At 58.1% G+C, this 27,037-nt stretch overlaps 1 protein-coding gene across 2 annotated transcripts; it reads left to right on the forward strand.

Moving 5' to 3' along the window:
• Window positions 1–552: 552 nt before the first annotated feature.
• On the forward strand, window positions 553–27,037 carry ZNF512B (zinc finger protein 512B). Of its 2 annotated transcripts, none has more exons than XM_086474574.1 (16): window positions 553–673; window positions 4,552–4,631; window positions 5,427–5,555; window positions 5,897–6,069; window positions 6,235–6,488; window positions 7,255–7,326; window positions 9,061–9,204; window positions 10,585–10,709; window positions 13,185–13,277; window positions 14,129–14,227; window positions 14,948–15,235; window positions 15,866–16,057; window positions 22,792–22,893; window positions 23,930–23,992; window positions 26,306–26,404; window positions 26,744–27,037. In XM_086474574.1, exons 1-16 carry the CDS (start codon window positions 553–555, stop codon window positions 27,035–27,037), a joined length of 2,328 nt encoding a protein of 775 aa, XP_086330700.1. The 2 variants fall into 2 exon arrangements, with proteins under 2 accessions (XP_086330700.1, XP_086330701.1); XM_086474575.1 differs by having other exon boundaries at window positions 9,061–9,195.

Here is a 27,037-nt window from a genome sequence, read left to right on the forward strand (position 1 = left end):
GCTGCCCGCTTCCGTCAGGAGCAAGATTGGGCCTTCTGCGATAATTCCTGATGTTCATTATTTATAGAGAAGCCAAATTGAATTATTAATACGGAAAATTCAGATAACATTAACAATTCTCAGTTTATAACAGTTTCCCATTAATAAGGAAAATTGGAAATTTATCACTACATCTGTTCATTAAAACTCACTATTTTTTTTTTCCTTTTGGTGTCTTAAATGAAAGCAGAGAAATAAACGAAGAGGAAAAGCCATTTATTCGCTACGTCTCTGGGCAAAGTCAGCCCATAATTTTTAATAAAGTCTTTGCCGTTCTATGTGGAAGGGAAACCAGCCTGTAATGAAAGCAGCTTTTCAGCCATGTCTGTGGCGTTGCTCGACCGTAGAACAAATACTCGGCAACACGTCCCGTTTCTTCTCTTTGTGGGAGCCCTTAAGCTGCGTGATAGTTGTCTGATTTCCCTCCCACCCCAGCAGATCTCCTTGCTTTCAGCATGTGTTGCTCCTGGCTCCGAGGAGTGAATTTTAACGCCTCCCCTGCTTCTTTCAGAGATGGCGGATTCCTATACCTGTAAAGCCGGAAGGAAAACCGCAGGCTCTAACAAACCCGCTGCCAGCAAAGAAAGCAGGACGGAGACGAGGATAAACCCGCCAGCAGAGCTGCCCAAGCTCGGTAAGGAGCCGGGTTTTTCTTTCTGCGGAGGTGGATGGGGCAGAAGGGACAAGCCCAGGGGTTGGGGGGCGGCTGCCAAAACGAGGGGGCGCGGGAGTGTCGGCTCTCAGCGTGCCTCTCCTCCTCGTTTCGACCCACGGCGAGAGCTGGGCTGGGCCAAAACCCAAAAAAGCCCCAGACCCTCGGGGCTGCAGAGAGCTGATCCCTGGGAGCGGGAGGGGAGGGATGGAGACGGCTTCTCCCTTTCGACAGGCGTGCGTCTGGCTTAACGAGGTGGGTGTCTCGCCGCCTCTCTGTCGTGTTGGGAGCTAAGTGTTACATCAAAGGATGGAAAGGCTTAAATGAGTTCAGACCATCTGCTGTCTCCCGTGTCGCGGCCCCCGGGATGGAGGCTTGCGAGCGTACGAGCCCCGGGGGACCCGCTTGCTCAGGGCTGTCACTCTGATGGATAGCTGATTTCTCTATCCGGGAATCTCCAGGCTCGAGGAGATTTTTTTTCCTCCTGTCTGTTTACGCTGGGCAGATCCCTTCTGCGGGCCCGGCGAGGCTCTCGCTGCCTTTACCTTGCTCACGGCAGCCCTGGACACCGAAGGCTGCCTGTACCCCTGCAAGGGTCGGGCTCCAGAGATGTGTCTCTGACCAGGCATCCAAAATCAGTGGCCTCGTGGGGGAAATGCATGTGCCCTAAATCTTTCCCAAATGCCCCTCTTCCCTTGAGGGGCTTGAAGCCGTAATTGCTAGCAGAGGGGTGTAACTTATTGCTAAGGGGAATGAACTCCAGCTGTCTGCAGTATGAACATACCTCTGTTCAGGAGAACGTTTTTCCCTGCGCCACATCTTCTCAGCACCTTCGAAAGTAGAAAAGCCCTTTTTTTTTTAAGCCCTTCCTTCTGGTTTAGATGGACTGAAAGCAATAAAGTGGAGTGAAGGACACTCCACGGTGAAGGTGTTTCGTTGCTCTCCCTGGGAAAGTGCTGGAGGTGGACGTGCCTGTCGGGGTTCACTTCATTGGGGTGAATTAGGCTTGATGTGGACTGGAAAGATGGGGGCCTCTCCTGCAGTCACTTTGCTCCCTCCAGTGCAGCAGCGTGGTTGGCGCAGGGAGCATCCTTTCCAAGCCAGGTCTTGGTCCAGAGAAGCCTCGAGTCCATCAGCAGGCCATCCTTGGTCCCCGTTTCTAAAAAGCACGACTTTCCACCCAGCTGACTTATCCCAAAACTGCTGCCGGGCGCACAGCCATGGTGCCAGTAACACTGGGCAAAACCAGTGGGTTCGTGTCTCCTGCCAGCACCTGTAAGGGTCAGGGTTTAGCCCAGCTGGTGGCTTGGTAGCCAGGAGTGAGATGTTGGGAGAGGAGACATGTTTTCTGCTTCTCCCATCCCTGTCCTCGCTGTCCCCAGCCAGCAGCTGATCAGCGAGGGCGTTGCAGGGCAGCCAGGCTGGGAGCTCTTGTGTTTGACGTGAAATGCCCCCCAAAAGTTTGGAAACTTGTGGAAGTTGTGAAAAGGAGAGGAGAGCTTTCACCCGAGCTTCTGCACGAAGGTGTGCAACCCTGGGTGTGCTGGGCAGAGCCACCTGGAGGGGCAGGGACGTGCTGCTGTGGGACAGGTTGAATTTGGAATATTTCGGAGTGTTGAGGAGAGAAAGCGAAAAACAGGGAGAGCAATAAGCAGGTAATTGCAATGTTGGGAGCTTTTGCTGCAAATCCTGTATCATTTGGTGGTTTTTCATGAACTCCCAGCTCGTGGAGTCCCTTGATGTGCAAGAAACGTAGCTCTGTTCCACGTGTAGGTGAGGCCGTGGCTTCCAGGAGGAAAAGCCTGGTCTAAGTGTGCACTTAGGAGCCTTGGAGAAAACACAGCATGCCGAGGGCAGCTGCGAGGCACAGACATCCTTCTTGGGCTCTCAGCAGGAATTTCGAAAGGAAGCCTGCGCCGTTGCTCCAGAACTAGCACGGTTTGGGGCCAAGCTTGCAAAACCCTCTCCTTTCCCTAGGGCCACGAGCCATTTGGGGCAGGAGCCAGGCAGGTAGGAGTCCAAACCGAATGGGGTGTTTTCGGGACAGTTTAGAGGCTGCCTTGCAGCGGGGGGCAGGTAAGTGGCTTTTTAGGGACTTGTTCTTATAGTCCATAAAGACTATATATAGTCACCACCTCCTGCAGACGAGGCCTTCTGGGCTGGAGGGATTCCCAAGGGATGCTACATCACCAAGGGATGCTTTTACGCGTATCGGAGTGGAGTGAACCAGCTGGCCTGACTTCAGGGGACTGAAAGTAAATGTGCCAACTGTCTTGTTTGCTATTTTACCCCTGGCTGCTGGGGGCAGAAGGCATGAAAAGGGAGAGAGTGTGTGGTTTTGGCAGTGCCTTTGTAGGTAACTGCTTGGCTTTCTGCTTGATCTCTCTCCCTTGTTCCAAAAAAATCCTGGATTGGCTCGAGTACAGCCAGTGCCAGGCTTGGAGCTGACCTCCAGTTTCTCAGGAGCTGGAGGGATTGCTGGCTCGACTTCCTCAACTTCCAGCCTCTTCTTCTTACCTGATTTTCACCAGGTTCAGTTTAGTTTGTTTTAATCTCCTAGCTGTTCTGGGGTTTCCTTCTTGGGGATGCTTTTTGGCTTGTTTCTGTTCTAGTAACAAATGGCTTTTATTCCATTGTTAAATGGAATAAACATTTATTTATTTGTCCCATTCAAAATAAATGTCCATTTACTAATTCCTCCCGTTCACTAAGCCCTCCCAGATCTCAGCCTCAGTTTTCTGTACACGATGTTTCCCGTTGGCCGCTCACATCTGTCCATTTTGTCTTTGGGTTACACTGACTCCCAGCATTACTTAAAATTATGGGTTAGCCCTCAAAACGCAGCTTAAGGCCTGCTGGAGTGCAGAGCCAGGGGGGGACGGCATGAAGGGAGCGGGGTGACGGGAGGTTGGCTGTGAAAGCAGATTGATTTGGTGAACTGCCCTCACCCCTTGCGTACCAACCCCCGTGAAAGCTGTCGTGGTGTCTGTACTGCTTTGCTCAATGCATTTTGGGTGCAAAGTAGGTGAAATCAGGGAGTTGGTTGCTGTTGTGAGCTGGAGCGTCTGGTCTGGGGCTTGGCAGTTGAAGGTGCTTGTATTTGGCGTGCCCCGTCACGCAACGCTGGAGACTTCGGAGTCTCCCCTGGTTGCAGTGTCTGGTTGAACCGGGCGCCTTTCTGCCCCGCTGCCATTCAGCTCGTGCTCAGGATGCCCCGAGAGTCTGCTCTGAGCACATGCAGAGCCGTGACCCCTCACAAAGGTGTCCCCACAGCTTCTCCTCCCCACCCGAGTCCTCCCCAAGCACTGCCTTGCCCTGTCCTCGCCCCCTGGCCATCCCCATCCCCGCTGCTCCCCGTCTGCTTGTCGCATCCCCTGGGCCGGTGTCCTCCTGCAGCCCTGGGGCTGCTCAGCCGCTCTGGCCGTGCAAAGGGGATGGGGGATTGCTGTGCTCCACAGCCTGCCCAGGGCCCAGCGCGCTGGCCTCGGTGGAGATTTCTTTTGCTGACTAGCACAGTCGTTGAAGGATTTCTTCCAACAGCAGTGGAACGATGATTTCCCAAAGCAAGCCCTACCTGGGCTGAAACTGCTCTGTGCGAATGAACGGGGCCGGCAAACACCAGCAGAAGCCGCCGTCTCCCGTGCAGGCGTAGGGGCTGTGCCCTGAACTGCAGGGGAGCTGCCGTTGCCTTCCAAAGGGGAATCTCCATCCTTGCCGGGGCTGGGATGCAGCAGCCCAGCGCCGAGGCAGACCCCGTGCGGAGCCTGGCTGGGGCTGGGCAGCAGGATTGCCGGGACGGCGGCTCCTCCTCGGCCCGGCTGGCCGGACAGCGCGTGACTTGTGCTGCGTCTTGTTTGCAGGAAATGCAACCAGTGACAAAACCGAAGGCAGGAAGAAAGGACGACCCAAGGCTGAGAACCAGGCGCTGAAAGACATCCCTGTAAGACCCCCCCCCCGTGCTCTGGTCCCCGATGCCCTCCCTGCCTCGCTCCCTCTCACTTGCCCTCCGCATCTTGCTGCGCTGCCCGCCCCAGCCAGCCCCACTCGGGGGTTAAACCCACCTTCCCGGTGGTTTAGTCTTCCGAGCAGCCTTGTCTTGGGCTCGGCAAGATCCTGGCCCCACAGTCCCCTCCGTGCAGGCTTCCAGCATCTTCCAAAGCTCTGGTTAGGGAATAGTATCCCCCTCCAGCCTGCCCTTCCTGGGGCCAGGCGCAGATTAACTGGATTCTTGTGCAGGCGCATCAGGTTTGGCTAATGATCCGGCAGCACCAGCAAAGGGGTGATTTATTCCCCGCAGAATTGTGCAGTTTAATTCCCGCATGGTAGCGTGGACAACACACAGAGCAGTTTGTCATGACGGCATGGGCATGGGGTGATTTACTGACTAGATGAAATGTGGGGGTGCTTAAATCACCCGGGTGACTTCTGGCCTGATTTATTCCCCAGCCTGGCCTGGAGCGTACATGTGCTCTGGGAGGCCCAGCAAGGTAAATTCTCAGGAGGAATCATTAGCCCATAGAGCCTGCAGCATCTCTCCCAGCAGCTCTTGCTGGAGGGAGCACCGCTGCGCTGAAACACAGCCCTGGGGTCCGCTTTGTGGCTGTGTGGTGGGAAGGGGTGGACAGAAAGGACTGGAGGTCCCATGTGCCCCCCGGCCCCCTCGGAATGCACTGGCACGCACCTGGGCATGCGATGCTCTCTGCTCAGCGATGTCTCTTGTCTCTCCTGTTCCCAGCTCCCCCTGATGAACCAGTGGAAGGACGAATTCAAAGCCCACTCCAGGGTGAAATGTCCTAATTCAGGCTGCTGGCTGGAGTTCCCCAGCATTTATGGCTTGAAGTACCACTATCAGCGCTGCCAAGGGGTAAGCAGACCGGAGGGCTGTCTGTCCTTTCCAATGGCCGGCTCTTATATATACCATCCACAGGGTAAAGCCCCTCTCAGGTCTTGGAAAACCCCAGGAGATTACAATGGGGAGGGCACAGATGGGCCAGGGGCAGTTTGTGAGGTGTGTACGAGAGGGACTGGGACTGGGGTCCCTCCAGCTCAGTGCGAGGTCTGGCCTTGGGGGGGATCATGGGCCATTGCTAACCATTTGGAGGGGCAGAAGGGTGTTACACAAGATTGGTGTTCATGCCTGTGTCAGAAAAGGCTTGTCCCTTTATGGTCTAACATCTGTGCTCACCTGTTTCTCCGTGCTCACAGGGTGCGATCTCCGAGAAGCTGACGTATTCGTGCTCGTACTGCGAAGCTGCCTTCACCTCCAAAACCCAGCTAGAAAAGCATCGGCTCTGGAATCACTTGGACCGGCCAGTGCCAACCAGCAAACCAGAAAACAAAGTGCCGAAGGCCATTGGGAAGAGCAGTGGCAAGAAAAGGTACCGAGCTGCGGCTGGGTTGCATGGCGGTGGCGTAGGGACGGCTGGGAGAAGGGGAACGTGCCCGCCTCCATTCCCATGATCTGGGCTGGGCGAGGGGGGAGAGGCGTCAGGACATTGGTCTAACAACCCCTCTTTAAACAAGCCCTCTGTGCTTTGCCCTAGAGCTGCTGAGAGTTCAGCTTGCCCCACCATCCATCCCAAACAGGCAAAGACGGAAAAAGCCGTGGCCCAGGACCACGCCGAGAATGGCGAGTGCCTGGCGGAGAGCCGCGAGAGCAAGGAGTTTCAGATCGCGGCGGCTGAGGCCATGGCAGCAGCCACCCCCACGGCGAAGTCCTCGAGCGGCAAGGATGCCGTGCAGCAGGGGGGCAGCCAGGCCTCGCTGCAGGAGGAAGACCCCGAGAGGATGAAGCACAGTAAGATTAGAGCCCGGGGCTACGCTGGTTCAGGAGCCCAGAGGGGGGTGTCCCGCGGGAAGGGGCTCTGCTCCAGCCAATACTGCTGCGAGTGTCTCTCTGAATGTGTCCGAGCCTTGTTTCAGCATCCTGATAATTTGCCCACCCAGTTCCTTGCAGCTCCACTGGGAGTTAAAAACCAGTTGCAGCTGGGGTAGAGGTATTTCTGTAGGACCTGTAGGATGGGAAATGGGTTGAATTCCCTGCAGCACAACAAGCTGCCGTGTCAGCCCGCCTGTCCTCCCTGAATGTGGCAGTTTAAACCAGGGTGGTTCTGGCAAACCCATTTTCCTGAAGTATTGGGACAGGGTAAGGAGGCTCACTCTGCCCGTTACCACTGCGGGGCCGTGGTTATGCCTGTCATGGCATGGGTTTACCCTGCTTGCAGCACCAAAGTGAGCCACCCCCAGCCACCGTAGCTGCTGAGGCTGTGGAAACCACGTGGCTTTTGGCCCTAGACAGAGCCACCACTTCCACTCGTTGAATGAGCCCTGGATACCGTTGGTTCTCCTGGTTTTGTGGGGTGGGAAGCAGAGTCCTGGTATTGTTTGGTGGGTGGGTGCTTCGTTCCACAGCCCCTGTATTTCACAGTGGTAAAGGCCTCCTCAAGGTGATCCACTCTTGACATGGAGTGTGTGCCCGCCCCATGCCCTGGGACTGCTGAAGCCCCCCTGGCAGTACAGTTATTTGACCAAATCTCTCTCTCTGTTTCTCTCTTTTGAGTCAGGAAGGAAACAGAAAACTCCTAAGAAATTTACGGGGGAGCAGCCGTCCATCTCGGGGACGTTTGGGCTGAAAGGTAATACAGGGACGACTCTGGTCGGCTGTAGGGTTCTAGCTTCTCCCTGGGGCATATCAGGGAAGCCCCTTCCCCAAGAGCCCTCCCTGTGGTGGAGATACGTGACAGCCACCCGGAGCCCGGGGGGTATCATGCTGGAGGAGCTGGTGCCTTTCACCAGAAGAGTGTGGTAAAGGGGAGGAAAGGCGGCAGCAGAGCTGGCACTGGTAACAGCTCTGTCTGCTCTGCTTGGGAGTCTGTCGCTGGGAAGTGGGGGAAGAGAGGAAAGGATCTGGGTACGTCCAGCTGTCACACGAGAGCAGCAAGGTGCTGACACAAGCCAGATCTGAGAAACATCATCTCATCATCGTCCCACCGTCCTGGGATGTCACAGTATTTCCAGTGGCGTCAAGAAGGATTTCTGCTGCGTAGAAAGGCTGGGTGATGCATCCGTCCCTCAGACTTTGTCTCTAGTGCTGGTCGCCCACGTTCAAGAAAATGAATTTAAGGGGGAAGAGACACGTTACCGGGATGTTTTCTGAGAGGAGGCTCAGGAGCTGGCTGCTTCAGCCTCACAAACCAAGAGCGAGCAGGGCTCTGCTTGTACTCCGTAAATATACCCAACTGGGCTGGAAAGGTGGGAGGAAACCTGGAGCATCCCTGAGAGGAGAGCAGCTGAATTCAGACTGGCTATGAAATACGTTCAATCAGGGAAATAAGAAGCGGATTTCCAGGCACTGCAGGAGGCAGCACCTTCCAGTACAAGAGGCACTCGGGGGAGAGGCACTAATGGCTTTGAAGGAATTAAACACTTGCCAAAGAGCAGGCTGGATGTGGTCTCTGCAGTTTCCTTTCCCCTGGCTCCTGGGAAGCCTGGGGTTGTTTCCCTTAACTTCCCCATGGAGGCACTGCTGTAGACTGAAACGTCTGCTGTGCGTTCCTGGAGAATAAGCTGGTCCCCCCGGTGACCTGCTGCCTCAAACGGCGAGTGAAGACGGGGCAGGCGTTTGCCTGCATCCCCCGGCTCCAACGTGGCCCTTCGCTCCCCAAAGACAAGGGTGCCACCAGCCCGTCGGGGGGTGCTGTCCCCGTTCGGACACTGGGTTTGCAAGAGTCACAACCCACGAGTTCAGGGGGGCGTGGACCCTCATGGGGCAGGTGTGGATCTGACCCTGACACTCGCGCTGTTGCCTCCAGCACCGCCTGTGGAAGCCCAGGGCTGAACTGCGTGTGGGTCTGGGGGGGTCGACCCAGGGGAGAGCCCCCCTCCTCTCTTCACCAGCCTTTCGGGAACGTCGTTGACAAGTCACGTTCTCCGTTTCTTACGTCAGCCCAGGCGTTCCTTGGCATAAGCTGTTAGGCAGCCTTTCTAGTGCAGGAGCATCAACAGGAACATCACTTTCATGTCCCAAATTCCTGTTCCAATTCCCTCTTTCACTTTCTTGCGGAATGCCCTTTTGCCTCCTCCCCAGCCGGCCTTCCCCACAGCCTGCCTTGCTAGAAGCATCCTACTGCGCTTTGCCGTGGTGTTTCCGTGTCTGGGTTGGGGGAAATGATTCTGTTTATAAACCACCACGAGCTGTTATAATTAATATTGTTTGTCATAATTATGGACCTGATCCTACACATGCAGCCTTGGCAGACCTACAGCCAGCTCGGCGTCCCGGGGTTAGAAGGAGAGATTTATTACCTGCTAAATGCGAGTTGGTCTGAGGGTATTAAAGCAAGTATTGGATAAAAATCCTCTCTCTACAGGTCTTGTAAAAGCAGAGGACAAAGCCAAAGCCCATCGAGCCAAGAAGCTGGAGGGGAACACCAACATGGAGGAGCTGAAAAAGAAACCTCCAGGAGCTGGTGTGAAGAAGGAAACGTCTGTGCATCTACCAGCAGGTGAGGCTGGTGGAGGCAAAGCACAGGCAGCAGCTCTGTGTGCAGTTTAGCTGCTTATCCTGTGCTCTGCTCCAAGCCTGCACGGTCCCCACCTTCACGCCACGATCCCCACCTTCGCCCGCAGGTAGCGGGTGGTCCCCGCACCCCTTCTGGCCCGGTGGGCGGTTTGCTGGGTGAGTTTTCTGGCAGGTTAGCGAGCAGCAGTAGCACAAAATCAGAAATAGGAGCACGTAGCTCCTGCCCTTTTGAGCTGTAGCACGGATGTGGGAACAGCCACTGCTCCTAAAATGTTGGTGCAGCCGCAGTTGGCATCCTGAGAGGGACACCGTGGCTTCCCTGCCAGGACAGACCGCTGCAAGTGGTGGGAGTTGATAGCCAAATCCTCGTTCCACCTGGCGTCATTGTGACCACAATTTGGGTCAGCATTTGGGCTGATGGCATCTTTCTGTCATCATCTCCGTGAATGGTGCCAGTGCATAACTCTGGGCATGAGTATGTCTTCCCCAAACCTCCGAGGTGCAGCCTGCACCCTAGCGCAGGTTGCTGACTTTCCCGGGGAGCTCTGACAGCAGGAGGAACGCAGGATGTGCGAGATAAACACAGCTGCAATGCCTTGCACTGCTTTCAAATTCAAATAAACGACGCTCCGATCTCACAGTCATGCAAAAGCATCCAAATAAACAGACTTGGTGGCTTTTATTCAGACCAGGCTTCCCTTGCTGGAAGCCCAGCGCTCTTCTGCTGAGAACACGGCATGAACTCTGGACCCGGGAGCGGGTTTTGGCCTCGTGAATCTCTTATTTTCGGGTGTTTTTTAAGCTGGTCACAACCATTGGAATAAACAGATGCCTGGAAGCTCGCACTCCCCTAGCTGCCGGCGTGTCTGCCGGGAAGAGGATTGGCAGAGAAGCATTTCCAGGCCCATGGCCGGATGGAGCCGAGGTGCTCACCTTTGTTTCACTCCCGCTAATTGTTCCCTTTGGCAAGGGGCAGTTATTCCACACAGTACAAGATGAGGTGGCCGAGGGCATCGCGGTGTTTTAACTCCCAGTGTGCAGGATACCAGCGGGGCTGGAAAGGTGAACCTCCTTTTCCCCGTGAAATGCCGGCAGGTCCAGTAACACCACGTAAAATGGCCCAGTGACCCAGTTTGCAGCTGCAGGAGGTGTGGGGCAGGCAGAGCTGCAAGAGCCTGCGTGGTTTGTGTCTGGCTTTGCCCATACCTGGGGGAGTATTTATCTTTTTTTTGAACAGCGGGAACTTTTCCCAATTCCGTGCTTTTCAACGTAGCAAATCGAGGCTCATGACAGCGCTGTCCTCGGCCGAGCAGCCCGGGCAGGTTGTGGTCTCTGCAGCTGGGTGTAACGCCTCTCTCCTCTTCCTCACCAGCAAACCCCGAGGACCAGTGGCAGCGGGAGATCAGCGAGAAGGGAGAAGTCTCCTGTCCAACCTGCAGCGTTATAACCAGGAAAACTGTTGTGGGGCTCAAAAAGCACATGGATGTCTGCCAGAAAGTAAGAACTTGCTTTATTCAATCACGCACAGAGGGATTTTGGAGGGGAATGGGTGTGTGCGTGTGCCACTCATAAATGTGTATTGGTGCTCCTAAAACCAGTTCTGGGCTGTGTTTGGTAGAACACTTGCTGATCATCTTCAGATTGCTGGCTGCCTCACGTCGATTCAGAGGGATTTGGACATCTAATTCTCAGTGATTCTGAATCCCTTTGTGGTCTGGGCCCCTTGCCCCGGTGTCTCCAGCAGAGTCGGGTATTTCTAGCAGCTAAATGAATAGTTTTAAGGCTGGAGAGATTGTTGGGGTTGTCTCTAGTCTGGGCTCCTCCAGAGTTCTGGCTGTGGGCTTTCACTGCGTGCCATGCCTTGCATCGGGCCAGATAAATTGTGGTTGACTGAGAGCGCGTCTCGGGGAGACACCGATGCGCTCAGGCAGGCTGTCAGGATGCCGGAGTCCAGTAATGGTGCAGTGCAAAATTGTCTCTCTGCCACACTGCCATCAGAGCACAGGATTTTGTCTTCACCTGGCGTGGGGCAGAGCCATCGCCACAGAAAGCCGACGCGGGATCGATGCCTCCCGCTTCGAAAATGCTTGGCTCGGCTTTGATTCCACATCCATTTGCTGTAAAGGCCTCCTCAACCTTTGCCTCGCTATTTCTACAGCAGTGGGAGGCTACTCTCCCTCTCCAACCCTGGACTGCATCCATGGGGGGCAGAATCCTGCCTCCTCTGGCGTCCTCCTGGCTTCGGTGGAGTGGGGGTCGTGGCCGTTACTCATATCTCCTGCGCTTTGGAGCATCTCCCAAGCCAGGCAGGCTCCACGCGGGCTGCACGGCCAGCCGGCCTGCCGAGCGTGACTCTGCCCCAGCAGTCAGGCCTGTCTTCCCCGCCAGAAAGGCCAGTGGGTGTTCAGCTGAGGAATCGGGGCTCCAGCCCAAGGAGCGGGTGTTTTGTCACCCTTCCTTGGGAGGGACGCTCCTTCCCAGGGCTGGCTGTGCCGCTCCAGGAGCTGGGATGCTTCGCAGAATCCCTGCCCGAGCAGGAGGACAGTCCTTAAGCTCTGGGGGTGTGACCACAGGTCCAGCTCTCAGCATTTCATCTCTGAGATGAACATCCTTAGGGCGGTCCCGCTACTACGGGCACGTGGTGTCCCCCTCAGATGTGACGCCGGAGTGCAGGCGCCCTCCCAGCTTGCTCTCTGCTTTAACGACCGAAGTATTTCTTAGCTGGACAATGGGAAAAGGATGTGCAGGCTCCCACGACTCATAAACCAACTGAAGTTGGTTTCTCCTTTCCTTGCTTGTCACTAAACAGTCTGCTCTGTTTCCTTTTGCTTTGGAAAGGAAATAAGGGATGGGGATGGTTGCAACACGCTTGGGCCTGCAGGAGATGGGGGTAGGTATATCCTCCCAGCGTCCCGGGTGGGAGGGCTTGTTAGAATACACACACGGCCTGTTCTTCAGTGTTGACCCGAGGAGTAAACCCCAAATTGGCTGGCATTGGTGTCTGATGAGTCAAGGAGCTTTTAGCCACCCCCCTTGTTAGGATCAAGCACTTGGGTCTGGAGCAAGATGAGCCTACGGGAGCACAGGTACGAGGGAGTCATTCCCAGCCGGCTGCAGTGGGTTTATTCTTCGTTTCCTCAGAACTCCAGGATGAGGGGGGATTTGCAGCTCCATCCTCATTCCATCTCCAGCATCTAGTCCAGGCTTGATTGAAGGGGAAGTGGTGAAGGTGGAGCATCAGCCAGACAGGAGGAGCAGGAACAGCCACGGCCGTCCAGGCACCGGCTGCCTGTCGAGACATCCTGTCTGTTGGTAACCCAGAGCATTCACCTCCTGAGTCAATACGTTCTGGTGCCTGCCCCGGCAAAAGTCATGATTTGCTTCCTCACGTTCCAAGTTGCCCCTGGTCGCCGGTGTGTGCATTTAATGCACCTCCCCAGTCGCTCAGGAGGCCAAGTCAGGTCAAACAGCAGAGCAGCATGAGGCGGGAGGTATTCTGCTGTGGTGGTGTCCAGCAGCATCTTAATTTTAAACAGCCCAGGCGCCCAGAAAGTGTGTTGTGCGCCAGCATCTGTCACAGTTAATAGGGCTGCAGAGCACAGCCCGTTAACATATTGGTAGATCAAAGCATCTTCTCTTTCCTAACCCTTTAACAGGAAGACTAAGACACCAGGTCCAGATGTTTCCAGCCAGTGGGGCTTTAAATCTACATCGAAAATGGAATGTTTTCCAAAAATTGGGGCATGTGGGTTTGATAACAGTATCCAGGACAGCAGAGAGAAAACGCTGAGCTGCAGGCTGGGATTGGGATTGGGCTGGGGGACAGGGAGGCTGCACTGCCTGCTGAGTCCCGCCGTGGGGTCCTGCCGCAGCAGCAGCTGCCCGTGGGGCTTCTTGACAAGCGGCAGCAGCCCTTGGAAAAATGGACAGTGGGCTGTGGCCTCCACGGTGACGTGCCTCTAATTCCTTCAGCTGCAGGATGCCTTGAAGTGTCAGCACTGCAAAAAGCAGTTCAAGTCCAAAGCGGGGCTGAATTACCACACCATGGCTGAACACGTCAGCAAGGTAAGAGAGCTGGGCTGCTCTCGTCTCTCGATGCGGATGCAGAAGACGAGGCACAGTCCTCTCTGCTTTGTCTTGGTGAGGGAGGGATTCACGACACCGTCTCTGCAGCGTTTCACATACCACTCAGTCCAGACAGTGGCCTTCCCCCTTCCCTGCCGGGCAAAGCCATTCCTGCCCAGGCAGCTAGTTAGGCTCACGTTGAGCCTGGGGAGCAGAGCAGAAGACTGGAAAAATAAAACAGGGTTTCAAATCCCAGAACAGGGGCGGGTTCAGGGAGTACAGCGAGGCGGATTTTGCGTGGCAAAGCTCTGCCTCCAAAACTGGGCCCGCTAGTCCGGGACTGATGGGTTCTGCCTTGCACGAATCTCAAAATCCAGTCTTTAGCTCTCCACCGCGCATCTGAGAAGCAGCCACAAAATTTATCCTCAATAAAATCTGGCAGGTACCAATTTAGATGCTGTTCTTAAAAATCTATTTGTGTACATCCCTGAGATACCAGGGCAAGGCACAACCGCATATCCACGTGTCCCGGGCTTACCAGTTGTGACTTGTCTTTTACCTGTGCATTAATCTCCTGCTCTTCAGTCTGGCTGGTGAATCCTCTGTGCAGGAACTGCTCCTGGGTTTCTCAGCTGGCCCTTGGGGTGCAAACACAGGAAAGGCGTGAGCAGGTCTGGCACCTAACGGTGAAGGCGTTGGCATGCGGTAAAGCAGTGGGAGATCCAACTCTTCTAATGAGAGGTTCCCCCCGGCCGAGGGCAGCTCCTGCGAAGCAGAGGTTTACCACCCACTCCTGGCACAGAGGACATGAGTAAATGGTTGACTCTGTTGCTTCTGTTACTTGTTTCCAGCCTGTTCCTGTGGAAACCGCTGGACTTGGTGAACAGGAGGAGCGGGAAAGGCTGAGGAAGGTGCTAAAGCAGATGGGAAAACTGAAATGCCCCAATGAGGTACGAGGACCATTCCTGTTTCTCGTTCTGTGAAAAGGTGGAAGGAGTGAGTCCTGATGCCGAGGGGGACGTGCCCTCTCCAGGCATCCCTCGGCACGCGCTTGACTTTTCTGCCTTGGCTCAGCCACCCCGGTCCCTGTCCCGCTGGCTCCCTGTGCTGGGGCGATGGGCCGCCCCGGCAAGAGGGTGGGCATAGTAGGGCAGGTCGAGGAGGGCTGGAGGGCAGGTTCTGCCTCCTGACTGGGAAGGGGCACAGCCGGTGCTGTCCTGGGTACGACCTAAAACTAAACCAAACCGCACCGAAAAACGGTCACGAGCCGGTGGCAGACAAGTCACGAACAGGTCACGGGGGCGTGGGGCAGAGGTTTGTCCCCACGGATGCTTTGCTCTCCCCACAGGCAGCGCCTCCCCAGCGCCTTCCCCTCCCGCTGCCTGCCGTGCGTCTGTCTGGGGAGCTGTGTCACGGTGGGGGGGGGGCGGGTAGCGCCGCGGATGGGGGCTGCCCCCACCCCCCCATCCCTCCGTGGCACTGTTGTGCCTGTGTGTAGGAGAGGGGCTGGCCAGCGATCCCCCATCACTTGGAGGGGAGGGGTTGGAGGAGCTGCTCTGCAGTGGGAGCACCTCGGGATGTGTTCCTCCCTGGAGCAACGGCACCCTGACTGTTTTGACATGGGCGTGTGAAGCCCTAGCCCTCCTTGACCCTCCTCCTCATCTCCGTAGGGCTGCGTGGCCAACTTCTCCAGCCTCATGGGCTACCAGTACCACCAGAAGCGGTGTGGGAAGCAGCTGGCCGAGGCCGACAAGCCTGTCTTTAGCTGTCCACACTGCAGCAAGAAGTACAAATCCAAGGCCGGCCACGACTACCATGTGCGGTCAGAACACACGGCTTCGGTGAGCCCCCCGGACGCCTCCACAGCCCGAGGAGCGGGGCCGTCCCCCGCCGGGGGTGACTGCAGAGCTGCAGAGCCCGTGGGCAGGACCGAGCCGGGCAGGGCCGGGCCGGGCAAGGCAGGTGCAGACGTCGAACCGATGTTGTTTTTCTCCCTCGCGTCACCACGCGCGTGCGTTGTACCATCGGGAGCGGGGAAACAGGCTCCAGCCCTCTCCACCCCTCCAAAAAGAGCGGGATGCTGCGGTTACGGGAGCGGAGCGGTCAGCAGCGTTGCCCTTCCCTGGTGCCCGCGGCGCTGTGCTCCAGCCCACCTTGCCTCCGTGCTCTGCAGGGGAAAAGAAACAGAGCTCGGGCCGCTCCCTCGGCAGCAACCGAGCACCGGCTGCTTGCCAGGCCTGGGGGGGCAGGATCCATCCCTGGGGAGCATCCTTTTCTGTTCCATTGATCCCTGCTGACAGTGCATCCAACGCTAATAACTCCCTAACTCTAATAAACAGAGACATTTATACACGTGGGAGCGCGGCAGGATGAAATCCATCTAACGCAGGGCTGGCTGCTGGGGCTGAGGGAGGCAGGGGTGCTCCCTGGGTTCCCGTGCTCCGGGCCATGGGGTTTCCTGCAGCCCCTGCCTGCACAAAGCAGGTCTGCAAACACACAGCCCAAACCCCAACATCTCCATCCCGGAGCTGGGGAGATCGCTGCTTCTCCCCTCGTCGTGCCCTTCCTGACTCTTGTTTCTCTTGCAGCCTCCGGAGGAGCCAGAGGTGAAGCCAGAGCCTGGCCCCACAGAAGATTTCGAAAGGACCCCGAGCGGCCGCATCCGTCGGACGTCGGCCCAGGTAGCTGTCTTCCACCTTCAGGAGATAGCGGAGGATGAGCTCGCCAAGGATTGGACCAAGCGGAGGATGAAGGACGACCTGGTGCCTGAAACGAAGCGGGTGAGAAGCCTTTATTTCTCCTATTTTTTTGTTTTTGCACAGAGATCCTGGGATGCTAGCGTGGCCCCAGCTGGCTGAGGGCTCACGTGTCTCGTTTTCTGTGCCTTAAATCAATTAGCTGTGATGGCAAATTTATTGCGAAAGAGCCCACCCGGCGCAGGCTGAGCCCCAGTGGTCTGGAGGCTCTGTACAAGCCTGGCACCTTTCTGCTACTAGGACCCAAATCTAAACGGAGCAAAACGGGGTGTTTTGTGGGCAGTGGAGAGATCAGAATCCGGCCCAGAGGGTGTTGTGGAGGGAGGTCGGTTCTGGTCCGTGCTCAGCAGTGAAGTAGGGGCTGGCAGCCAAGAGCAGCGCGTGAAGAGAGCAGAGGTCAGATCTGAAACGATCTCCCTTGCACTGTCGGAGAGCAAAGATGCCCCAGGTGGAATTTCCTCCCTTCCATGTCTCTTCCTTAATTTCTGGGAGATGCTTCCCCAGAGACGAAGGGCCTGCAGCATCGCCGAAGCAGCAGAGAAAGCGGGAGCATGGAGGCAGGGCTGAGCCCTGCAGTCTCCAGCAGCGAAAGTCGGTGCCCTGGCGGTCTCGAGCTTCGTGGAGGCATTGGAGGAACGTGTTAAATCAAACATCTCTCCTGGCTGTGGGAGGAGGTGATTCCTGGGAATGTCCCAAAGCTGAAATTCCCTCCAGGAACGCTCCTTCTGGACCGTAAAAGGAATGAAGCAGCGGAAAAGCATAAAAGCATAAACCTTTTCAGTGTAAAAGGGGAAAAAAAGAGAGGGAGTCGGAGTTGTTTCATCCTGTGGTCAGTACCTTTTGGCCAGCGCCAGGACTCAACGCAGAGCCATCCTGCAAGTCTCAGCACCAGCTGCAGCCTGTTTCCCGAGCAAGTAACTCTGCAGTTAGGTGCTGGATCTTTTCCTTGCTCTGGACAGTTGGGCCTCGCTTGTCCAGCGCTCTGAAATTCATCCTGGGCAGGATACTGGGCACGTTGCAAAGATGGGAGTGAGGAGCAGAGGGCAGCAGGTTAAAGCTGTGCCGCAGCGGAAGAGTGTGGTGGAGCCTTTGCCATGAGCGTGCAGAGCCCAGGACAGCCCCGAAGGACCTGCCTCAAGCCGGGAAAACAGCCCCAGGTCCCAGAGCCAGCCTGGAGAAGCGACACGGCTCACCCCAGGAAAACGGGTGGCGCCACGGCAGAGCTTCGGCCGACGTGCCTTCAGCACGCAGCCTCTCCCGCGCTGTCCTGGCACGCGTGTGCTCTCGGCAGAAGTGCCCCCATCCTCCTGCAGAGGACCTGGAGGAGCTCAGTCGGCCTCAGCTCCCGGTCTGCGCGCGGTGGGCGGGTGGAAAGCCGGCACACGAACCGACCAGCATCTTCCTTCCCCGCTGTGGCGCCCCAGCGAGGCGGCTGGTGCAGAAGGGATCTGGCCACGGTGCCGCCGTCCACCTTGGAGCAGAGCTTGGGGGGTTTAGGGCCAGAACAGGTCACAAACTTTTTGTTTCCCCAGTGCTTGGTGTCGTCATTGGTTTCCAGATGACTTCAGCTGCGCTGTGTTTATAACGTAATAATAATCAAGCCCAAAGTAGCTGTTGGCTTTCACCTACTGTGGGAGGAGAGGTGTGGTGCTCTCTTCTCCCCCTTCCAGCCTCAGCACTTGCATTCCTCTCTTTCCTCCTTGAATTTCTGCTCTTGCTCTTGACTTTGGGTATTTTCTGTTGGAATTGAGGGAGCAACCAGGAGTCCAGGCCTGGACAAAGGGGGCCATGTGCAAACTGACATACAAAGGCGTCGTAAAGGTCTCAGCCACTGGCATAATTGCTCCGTGAAATGCTGTTTGTGGCAGTGGGTTTTTTTTTTATAAGACATTTCTTGTGTTCAGAATGGAATTGTTTAAGTTTAATTGAGCCCCACCTCGGCGCTAAAAACCAAAGAGAATGGCTGGGAGGTTGGCGGAAGCAGGTTTGCATTGAAGATGAGCAAGGCGGGAGCTGGACCAGCTCCCAGGTGGCAAAACAAGGCTCTTGGGCTGGAAGATTGAGATCTCGGGCCCTGCACGGGCTGCTCTCCCCGGCTGTGCTGGCCCTGTGTCACCCAGATGGATTTCAGAGGAGGTCAGCGCAGCGGGCGAATACCTCCGTAGCTGTGAGTGCGCCGGCCGGTACGTCTTGCAGTGACTCTCACGTTCCCTTGACAACGCTCTAATCTGTTCAGTCTACGACACTTTTTCTCACAAGCGATGCTGGAAGGAGGTGGGAGGCAGGTTCTACCCCGGGGAGGCTGGTGGGAGCTTGCTGACTTCAGCACGCTTCGTGCTGCTCTGCTGAGCCGCGTCTTGCGTCGCTCGGGACTGATCTGTGTTTACAAGTTGTTTCAGTTCAGGATGTGGAGAAAAAAAGAAACAACTCCAAGCGACTCAAACACACCGGCAAGCGCCCAGTTTGACCCTGTTACAGCCCCCAAAATAGCCCTTCCCTCAGAACTGGCTTCAGCCGTGCTGGCAGGACAGCTCTGTGGCGGGTCCAGCCCTAGGCAGTGCGGGAGGCTTGGAGGAGCGGGCGGCATCCCCACGTCGTGTGCCGCCACCCCATCCAGCGTGCGTGGTGGCTGTCCCCCCCAAGGGATCTGACAGCCCAGTGACACCAGAGTGGCAGAAGGACAAACACCAGTTAACCAGGACCGGGACCGTAGGATGATGGTTCCCAGAAGAGCCACCAGGCCGCCGCCTCTTCTTCCAGCCGTTGGGAGTACGCTGCCGGGCCCACAGACCCACTTGCTGGCTTGGACCCGGAGAGGGGTGGGGTGGCAGGGGTCGATGGCAGATTTCAACTGCTCCTGCCCCGTTTCAGCAAGACCTGGGGATTTCCAGGGTCCCGGAGGGACAGACCCTTCCCAGCTCCAGTCTGTAACCAGTGCCAGCTGGATGCACCCGGACTTGCTGCAGCGCAGGACCCGCTCTGTCCCCAGGCTCTCCAGTTACCCACCGCGGTCCCAGCAGTCAAGGTGGACTTCAAGGGAGCCGATGAAGAAAGCCACCCCTCCTCTCCATCCCTTTTCCAGGCAGCAAAGCTTTTCCCCAGGGGAAGGCAAGCAGCTCCTCAGCAAACCGATGGGGTACGGGGGTCCGCGGCCTCCCAGCGGGCACGGCCCCCCGCTGCAGCCCCTGCGCCGTGGCCTGCCCTCGTGGCCACGTGGCAGCCGGTCCCAGCCAGGGAGAAGGACGTCGGGTTTGGATCCCGTTGGTGGCCCGTGGTGGGATGCGTTCGCCTTTTCCCCAGGAGGACGGATTCCTTCGCACCAAAGCAATGGCATTAGAAGAAACGATTGCTGCTCGGTCCCAGGCCCCGCGCTGCCTTCCTTCTGCACTAACCAAATCCAGCATTTCTAAATATACACTGGAGTCTTATTTTCTCGCTCCGATCTTTATTTGCCTCTGGATAAGCTGAAACAGATGGGGTGTTTCACAACGGCTGCTTGCTGGGGATGTCAGATGGGGAAGGGCACACCCCTGCTGCTTTTCTGGGAAAAAAATCCCCTTTCCAGAAGCTCCGTGGAGATGATGCCGGTCCTCTGACCTTCCTCTGGCCTTTGCTGGGGCCATCGCCTGCCCCTGAGCAGTCTCGGGGCTGCCGCAGGAGGAGCGAGAGGCTGGCAGGTTCCCAGCTCAGTGGCACGGGCAGGCGGTGGTGGGCTCCGGGGTCTGGTGGGGGACGATGCTCTTACCTGTTATGGAGGCCAGACGGAGAGAAACAGCCTCCTCGAGCCGAGGAAAGAGGCATCTGAGAGGCGAGAGGGGAGAACACGCTGTGGGAATCCCACGGTTTCATGGTGTGATGCTTTCCCTGTAGAGCTCGAGGGGGGGTTGCTCGTTTCAAGGCGCCACAAGCTTTGTGCCGGAGGTGGGGGTGGGCTCCTGCAGCCCAGGCAGCCCCCGGGAGGGATGCAGAGCTCCTCCGTGGGGTGTTGCTGCAGGGCTGGGGGGCAGCCACGGAGGCTGCACGTCCCCGTGGAGCCTGGGTGCCGTGTGGTGGGGTGACGGGGGCACAGAGCGAAGGGCTGCCGTAGGCCAGTCGTAAAGCTAAAGGGGAAGAGTCATCTCCAGGCCTGAGTTTTTAAGAAAACCCTACCCTGGAGCCAGGATAAATTCCAGAGCAGAAGAGCCTGGCTCAGGTTTGTCCCCCAAAACAGTGGCTCCGGGAGCCAGGCTGAGCCCTGTGGACTCATGTCACTGGTGGGCCAAACTGGATCCCAGCTCCAGCTGCGGAGCCAGAGCTTGGTGGGGGCAAGTCCGTCCTTCTTCCAGTCGCTCGGCAGCACCGGCGTGGTGTGACCCAGCCCCCTGGAGCCGCGTATGGGCCCCGGCTGCTGGCCAGCACCCCTGGGTGTTTTGGCTTCGCCTCCCGGGCGCCATCGGCCGCAGTTTCCACGGGGCGAGGGGAGAGCTGTGCCTCGCGGTGGGGACCTCGGTGAGGCTTCCAGGGGAGCTTGTTGGCTGGGGCCGAGGCAGCCCACACGGTTTTCATTTACTGCGATATATTTTGGGGAAGGGGAGAGCTGTCTAGGGAGCAGAGAGGATTGAAATATGAAAGTTTAATGAAATAAAACCGTCAGTCAAAGAAAACAAGCCTTCCCAACCCCAGCATCCTTCGACTGTTCAGAAGAGATGGGCTGCGGCCAAAACCAGTTGTAGTCGTTTAACGATTTGGCCATGAAGATTTTCACTTACGGGGTGTTTGAGGAAAATAAGTGGGAAAAATAAAATAAAATAAAATATTCCATGCCTGGGGCTCCCTCTTAATAGAGACATAAAGATGACTTTGACATTCCCAGAACCGCAGCGCCCCGGGAAGACATGGGATTTGCATGTTATTGTGCAGGGCTGTTGGAAGAGAGCGGGGAGGGATTTTTCTCTGGAGTGGGAAGCTGGAGCAGCAGAGGCCGCGTCTCTGAACATCCCCCCTCGTCTCCTCCCCGGGGATGCGCGGAGGGCGAGGTTGTTGCTGGGGCTGTGTGCGGTTGCCGTTAATGTTTGCTCATTCATGGGATTGATTGGTTTTTAATTAAGGAGGCCATTTGGCATCCTGGCTCTCAGTATCAATGACAAAAAGGGACTCCTGTGTTCTCCCCCGGAGGTGGCATTGCCTTCCCCGGGCGGGGGGACGAAGCGGTTGGTAGATGCACCATCCCAGAGCTTCAAAGAGCTCTGCTGGCATCTCCCCCGGCCGCAAAGCACGACAGAATAGCAGCACGCTGGGGCTCGGGGGATTTTTCCACATCCGTCCTTACCGGCGTTCGTAGCGCCGTTTCGCAAGGCCCTTCGCCCCTGCCCCTCGCCCGGAGCCCAGCTCTCCCCGGGCTCCCTTCTCCTCTGGCCGTGCCCCGCCACGTGCCGAGGTGGTGGGGGCTGCAGGGGCTGGGGGGTTGCTTCAGCTTGAGTGGAAACGAGCGGTTGGGGTCCGAGCCCTCGGTGGGAGCTCCCCTTTGCAGGGAGGTTCGGGAGCAGCTTGTTCGGGGCGGGGGGGGGCGCTGGGCAAAGGCGGATCCGCAGCTTTATCAGCACGTTCAGGAAAAACCACGGCTGGAAAAGAAAGCCAGCCGCCTCCCCGCCGCGTCGGAACCACGAGCTCGAGGTCTTAGGGGCGCGTTTCAACAGCAGAGCCGGGGTTTGCACCTCTCCGCGGGCGCCCCTCGTCTGTGCATCGGCCTCTTCGGCCAGCGCGGATGCGTCGGTGCAGCCGTGCCCCGCGCTCGGAGAGCAACCCGTGTCCGGCTGCCCACGCCTCTGCTGTGCCACGTGCGAGCCCACCCGGCCCCGCTCCCACTCGGGGCAAATTGGGGGCTTGGGAGCCAAGCAACGTCCGTCAGAGCTCGCTGAGTTGGGCTGGGAGCGGTGCAGCGGGCAGGCAGGCAGCTCAGACGGCCGGCCGAGCAGCCCTGCAGCGGCCCGGTGGCGGGTAGGGACAGGCCGAGCAGCCCTGCGGCGGCCCGGTGGCGGGTAGGGACAGGCCGAGCAGCCCTGCGGCGGCCCGGTGGCGGGTAGGGACCGGCCGAGCAGCCCTGCGGCGGCCCGGTGGCGGGTAGGGACCGGTCCCGCAGGTCGGGAGATGCTGCAGCCGCGTTGGCTTGTGCTGAACATGCAGAACTGGAGCGGGGAAAGGCCGGCCCGCGAGGCTCAACCTCAAAAGTCGCTAATAAAGCGGTAATTAAAAGCACTTGGAAAGAGCAGCCCTGCCAGAAGGAGAGGCAGAGACACCAGAGCCTTTCATTGTTTAACGGGCTGTGCCCATTCCTCGGTGGAAAGCGGCCACGGAGGCTCTTGGCGCCCGTCCCCTCTGCCCAGCGCGCGGGGTTGTTGATTCTCCCGGCTATGAAATGTGGCAGAAGGGTCGCGCCGAAAACACCGGGGCCGGGCCTGGCCCCGCGACGGGTCACGGACCTGGAAGCAGGAGCGGGAGCCTCCCCTCTCCCGTTTGCTGCTGCCCCGCTCCTCGCCCGCAGCTGCGCCCCCCGTCCCAGCCCAGCTGCCACCCTGCCGGGGGAGCGGGGGGCAAAGCCACCCTCCTGCTGCGCGGTGCCCGGCGAGGGAGATGTCATCTCTGGGGGAAGCCTCCCAACTAGTTTTCAGCCCCGATTCGCTTCTCCTGGGTAGGGGGCAAGACCCGTGTGAAGAGCGAGGACTCCACCAAGGAGCGGACTGGTGTGTGCCGCTCTGCTAATCGTCTTCTATTGTTTGCAGCTCAATTACACCCGACCGGGGCTTCCAAAGCTCAATCCGAGGCTGCTGGAAAACTGGAAGAATGAAGTGAAGGAGAAGGGCCGCATCAACTGTCCCAACAACGTAAGGACCCTCTCTGTTCTTCTCTGGGACGGCCGGTCTCAGTCCGGAGGAGGAAAGGGGGAGGTTTTGGGGCAGAAACCCACCAAAGCGAGGTTCTTGTTGGGCCCCAGATGAAGCTAGCAGTGGTGCTCAGAGCCTTGTCTCACCCCCTCTCCCTGGGGTTGCTGCCGTGCCTGGTTGAAGCGTGTCACACCTTTGGGACCCTCCTGGTGTGCTCAAGCCACCGGGTTTGGGGACCGGGCCGCCCTCTCCCCTGGTGCCTTTGGGCTGACGGTTCAGCGTTGCCTGATGCGGGCTCTGGAGCTGCCTTTGGGGAGCTCCCGAGATCCGGACAGGGCGAAGGCTGCACGCTCTGCGCTCGAGAGCCTTTTTATGCAGAGAACCTGCTCTCCCCAGAGGAAAGCCGGGGCTGGATTTAAGCCGTTCTTTTTAAGGCCCTGGGACAGACAGAGACCTCGGGGACGTGGTGCGTGCGCTTCAACTCGCTGTGAAACGCAGCCTGGGCCTGAGCTGGCGGGGAGGTGAACCCCACCCTCGTGCTGGGCCGTTGATTTATCATCTGAAACAAAGCCTCGCTGATGGGGGTTTTGAACGAGGCTGTTACCGCAGGGCCGGGGGAGAGACACGCTGGCTAATTAATGTCATACACGGGCGCTTTGAAAAGACGTTGCTCAGAAACTGGTCATGCTGCTGCCCGGGTGATTTCTCTTCTCCGTCAAGCGTCTGCTGTGGCTCCAAGAACTCCTGTAGCCCAGCGGGACCTCCCGGCTGCTCACAAATGTACGTTTTCCACGGAGACGTTCAGGGGAGACATTTTTCGGCCCGTCGCAGAGAGATGTGGCCACATGACTCCCATTAGCGCTAATAGGAAACGTGTGACCAGAGCCCTCCGCGTCTCGCAGAGCATTAACCTCACGCTGCTTAGCCTGGACCGGTGGCCTTGCTGGCACAGCGGGCTCCTGGCCCCGGCACAGAGGAAGGCAGGGAGACGTGGCGGGGGAATTGTGGCCAACACGGCTTTTGTTTCCTCCCGCAGTGCTGTGAAGCCATTTACTCCAGCGTCTCGGGGCTGAAGGCTCACCTGGCCAACTGCAACAAGGTAGGTCCCTCCTTCTACAGCCTCGGCTCAGAGGTGGGGTTGGGTTTGGGGGTTTTCCCCAACCCCCCCGGCTCATTTGGAAACAACAGGCCGAGGGCCAGCAGCATGGGTTAAAGGCTCGCGACCGCCGGGAGGGCTGGCCGAGCCGTGCCGCTGCCCGTTGAGTTGTCGCCGCTCAGCCCGTTGTTTCACCATCCCGGTCGAGCTGCTCGCCCTCAGCACCATCCTCCTGCGCAGGATCAACCCCACAGCCACGGGCAGATGATGGCAGAGAGGCTCGAGCTTGAGCAGATGCGAGGGAGGGGGTTGAGCGGCTGCCCCAGCCTTGGAGGAGAGGCCTTGCAGCGCGGCTGTCGCACCTGAGAGCCCAGACCCCTGACACGCCGAGTGCCTCCGAGACGGGGCAGCGGGAGCGAGCCCGCCGGCCTCGCGTCCTCCTGCCTCAGCATCCCCCTCCTGGCCTGGTTGCTGCAGCCCCCCGAGTCATTCACTAGCCCTCGGCTACTCAGCGTGGCCAGCACCTCACACGCAGCCGTGCATCCACCGCAGCAGCTCCGTGCAGGGGGGCTGGGCCTTGGAAGCTGAACGTTTCCCCAGGCAGGTGGCATTCGGGAGTCTTTCTCCGTTGATTTGGGCCGTCCTGCAGCCCCCCTTGGACACCCAGCGGCTTCCCCAGCTGGAGGGGTGCTGGTGCGGTGCCTCCTGGGGATGGAGCTGAGGCTGGAAGAGAGAGACCGGTGCCCTCTCGCCCGATAGAGCAGCACCGCTGCCGGCTGCAGCGAGCTCCGGTGGGCTGCAGCTGCCACGGGGGAGGGATCGGGAGCTCAGCGTAGGTCCCTCGAATTTGGAACTGAGTAAGAGCTGGTAAAGCTTTATACTCTCAACCATTTCCAGCTGCAGCTTCCATTGAATGGAGCTTCCAGGAGGCAGCTCCAGTCCATACCCCGTGGTTATTAAAAAAACACCAACTCCAGCGCTCCTCCAGCGCTAGCTGGAACATCAGCCCTTAATGAGATCATTTAGGAAATGGGCTGCAGAGATCCGGCAGAAGCAGCTGCATTTATGCAGGATGAAAAGTGCCAACGCAGGAGACTCAGGGCAGTTCCTTTGCTAGCCTGCAGCCCTGGGCAGCCCACCAGTCTCCGAGAGAAAACGGGAGCCATTCGCTGGCTGGTTCCGTGCCCCCGAAAGCAGCCGGGCGTTTGCACGAGCGTTGTCTTGGGCGGCAGAGCTGCACCCTCCAGGTCTGGCGAGTCTGGTGTAGCCAGAGCCGGATCGTTGGGGCTCAGCGCTGGGGGAGTTTGCTGCTTCGTGTCCCCCGCACGCTGCCGTCGGCGGGGCTCTCGCCCTTCCGGGGGATTTAGTTGGGCCGTGGATACCTGCGCCCCAAATGTGGCGTAAATCACAGCCCCTCCAGAGCTGGCCTGCGCTTTCTGCTGTAAAATCCTGCAGAATTGGTTGAAATACATCAAGCCTTACCGAGAGCAGAGGCTGCTCCCGGGCAGCACCCTATCCTCAGCGGGGACTGATGCAGCGAGGTGGGTTTTGGCATATTTCCGAAGCCAGCCTGCAGCAGGGCCAGGCCTGCCCGTGTCCTGCCTGTCCCCGAAATGAAAGACCTGTCTAACTCCGGATTTACAGCACGGAGCCAGCTATGGAGAAATTCCCAGGGAGCTTATATATTGCCTGGAGGGGCCCATCCATAAACCCCTCGTCAGTAGGGAGCACATTATCTCCCCTGTGCCATGAACTGCGGCAGAGCCGGGAGATCAGTCATCCCCACAAGGGCTGTAATGACAGAAATCCAGCAGTCGCTGCGTCTCTGACAGCGTGAAAGGAAAATGAGGTGAGTCTGTTGGACATAAATTAGACGGTGGTTCAGTCCTGGGAGATCACAGACCCGCTGACAGGGAGGAAACGGAGCGATCGATCGGCCCCGTCAGCCCCCCGCGCGCCCAGGGCCGCACGCGGTGTCGGGGATCCCGTAACAACCACCGGGGGGGATGCACGAGCAGCGAAACCTGCCGCTCGCCGCCCTCCGAGCTCGTAGGACCCGGTGCTTTGACGCCAGGAGAGCCGGCACCACCGCTGCTGCTTGTGGCACGACCAGCCCGGCCTGGATTTCAGAGCGGAGACGTGGTTGTGAGCTCCTGGCCTGGAACCGAGGGCTGGTGTTTCAGAAACGAGCCTTTGTTTTCCGTTGCTTCCAAGTTCAAGCTTCAGCCTCCCTTCACGGAGAGGAGCAGCCACCTCTCGGGGGGGGGGGGGTTTCAGCTCTGGTTGGGGCTGCAGGAGGATGCTCTGTCTTTGCAGGGGGACCACTCGGTGGGCAAGTACCGCTGCCTCCTGTGCCAGAAGGAGTTCAGCTCCGAGAGCGGGGTCAAGTACCACATCATCAAGGCTCACTCGGAGGTAAGGAAACGGCCGGGGCTGGTCCCTGCTCCAACCCCCCCGCCCTCGGGCTGCCCCGCTCCATCCCGCCGTGTCTGCCAAGAGCAGAGCCCAGCGGCTCCCCAGCAGCATCAGCACTGCTGTGACGGTCTGGGGGGGGACACCTTCCTGTCCCCTTTTGGGTCCCTGACACCCCCAGGCTGGTTGTGGCTGCTCAGCGCTGGCCACCTTGTCCTCAGGGAGGTGATGCCGGCGGGGCGTGGGGTGGTCCAGGCTTGGGCAGGCGAGGCGTGGGCTGTGCCGGCGCCGGTGCCCGGCCCCAGGGTGGTCACTAACCCCCGTGTCACCCCGCGGACACAGAACTGGTTCCGAACCTCCGCCGAGGCCAGCCGGAAAAAGAAAAGCAGGGAACAGCTTTCTTCCAGCAAAGAGGAGAAAAAGAAAAGCACAAGTGGGAAGAAAAGGGGGAGAAAACCCAAGGAGAGGCCTCCAGAACCGTCCCCGAAGGGCAGAGAGAGCGTGGCAGCAAAGACTAATCACAAGAAAACCCTCGAGCACTGGGAAGGCTCCCGAGGCAGCCCCGACGGGGACGAGCGTGTCCCCAAGCCCCCGAGCCAGCGCAAGGGGGGAGCCAGTAAGATGCCCGAGAAGTGA

Source organism: Leptosomus discolor, chromosome 17, assembly GCF_034619465.1.
Source record: "Leptosomus discolor isolate bLepDis1 chromosome 17, bLepDis1.hap2, whole genome shotgun sequence".
Classification (NCBI taxonomy): domain Eukaryota; kingdom Metazoa; phylum Chordata; class Aves; order Leptosomiformes; family Leptosomidae; genus Leptosomus; species Leptosomus discolor.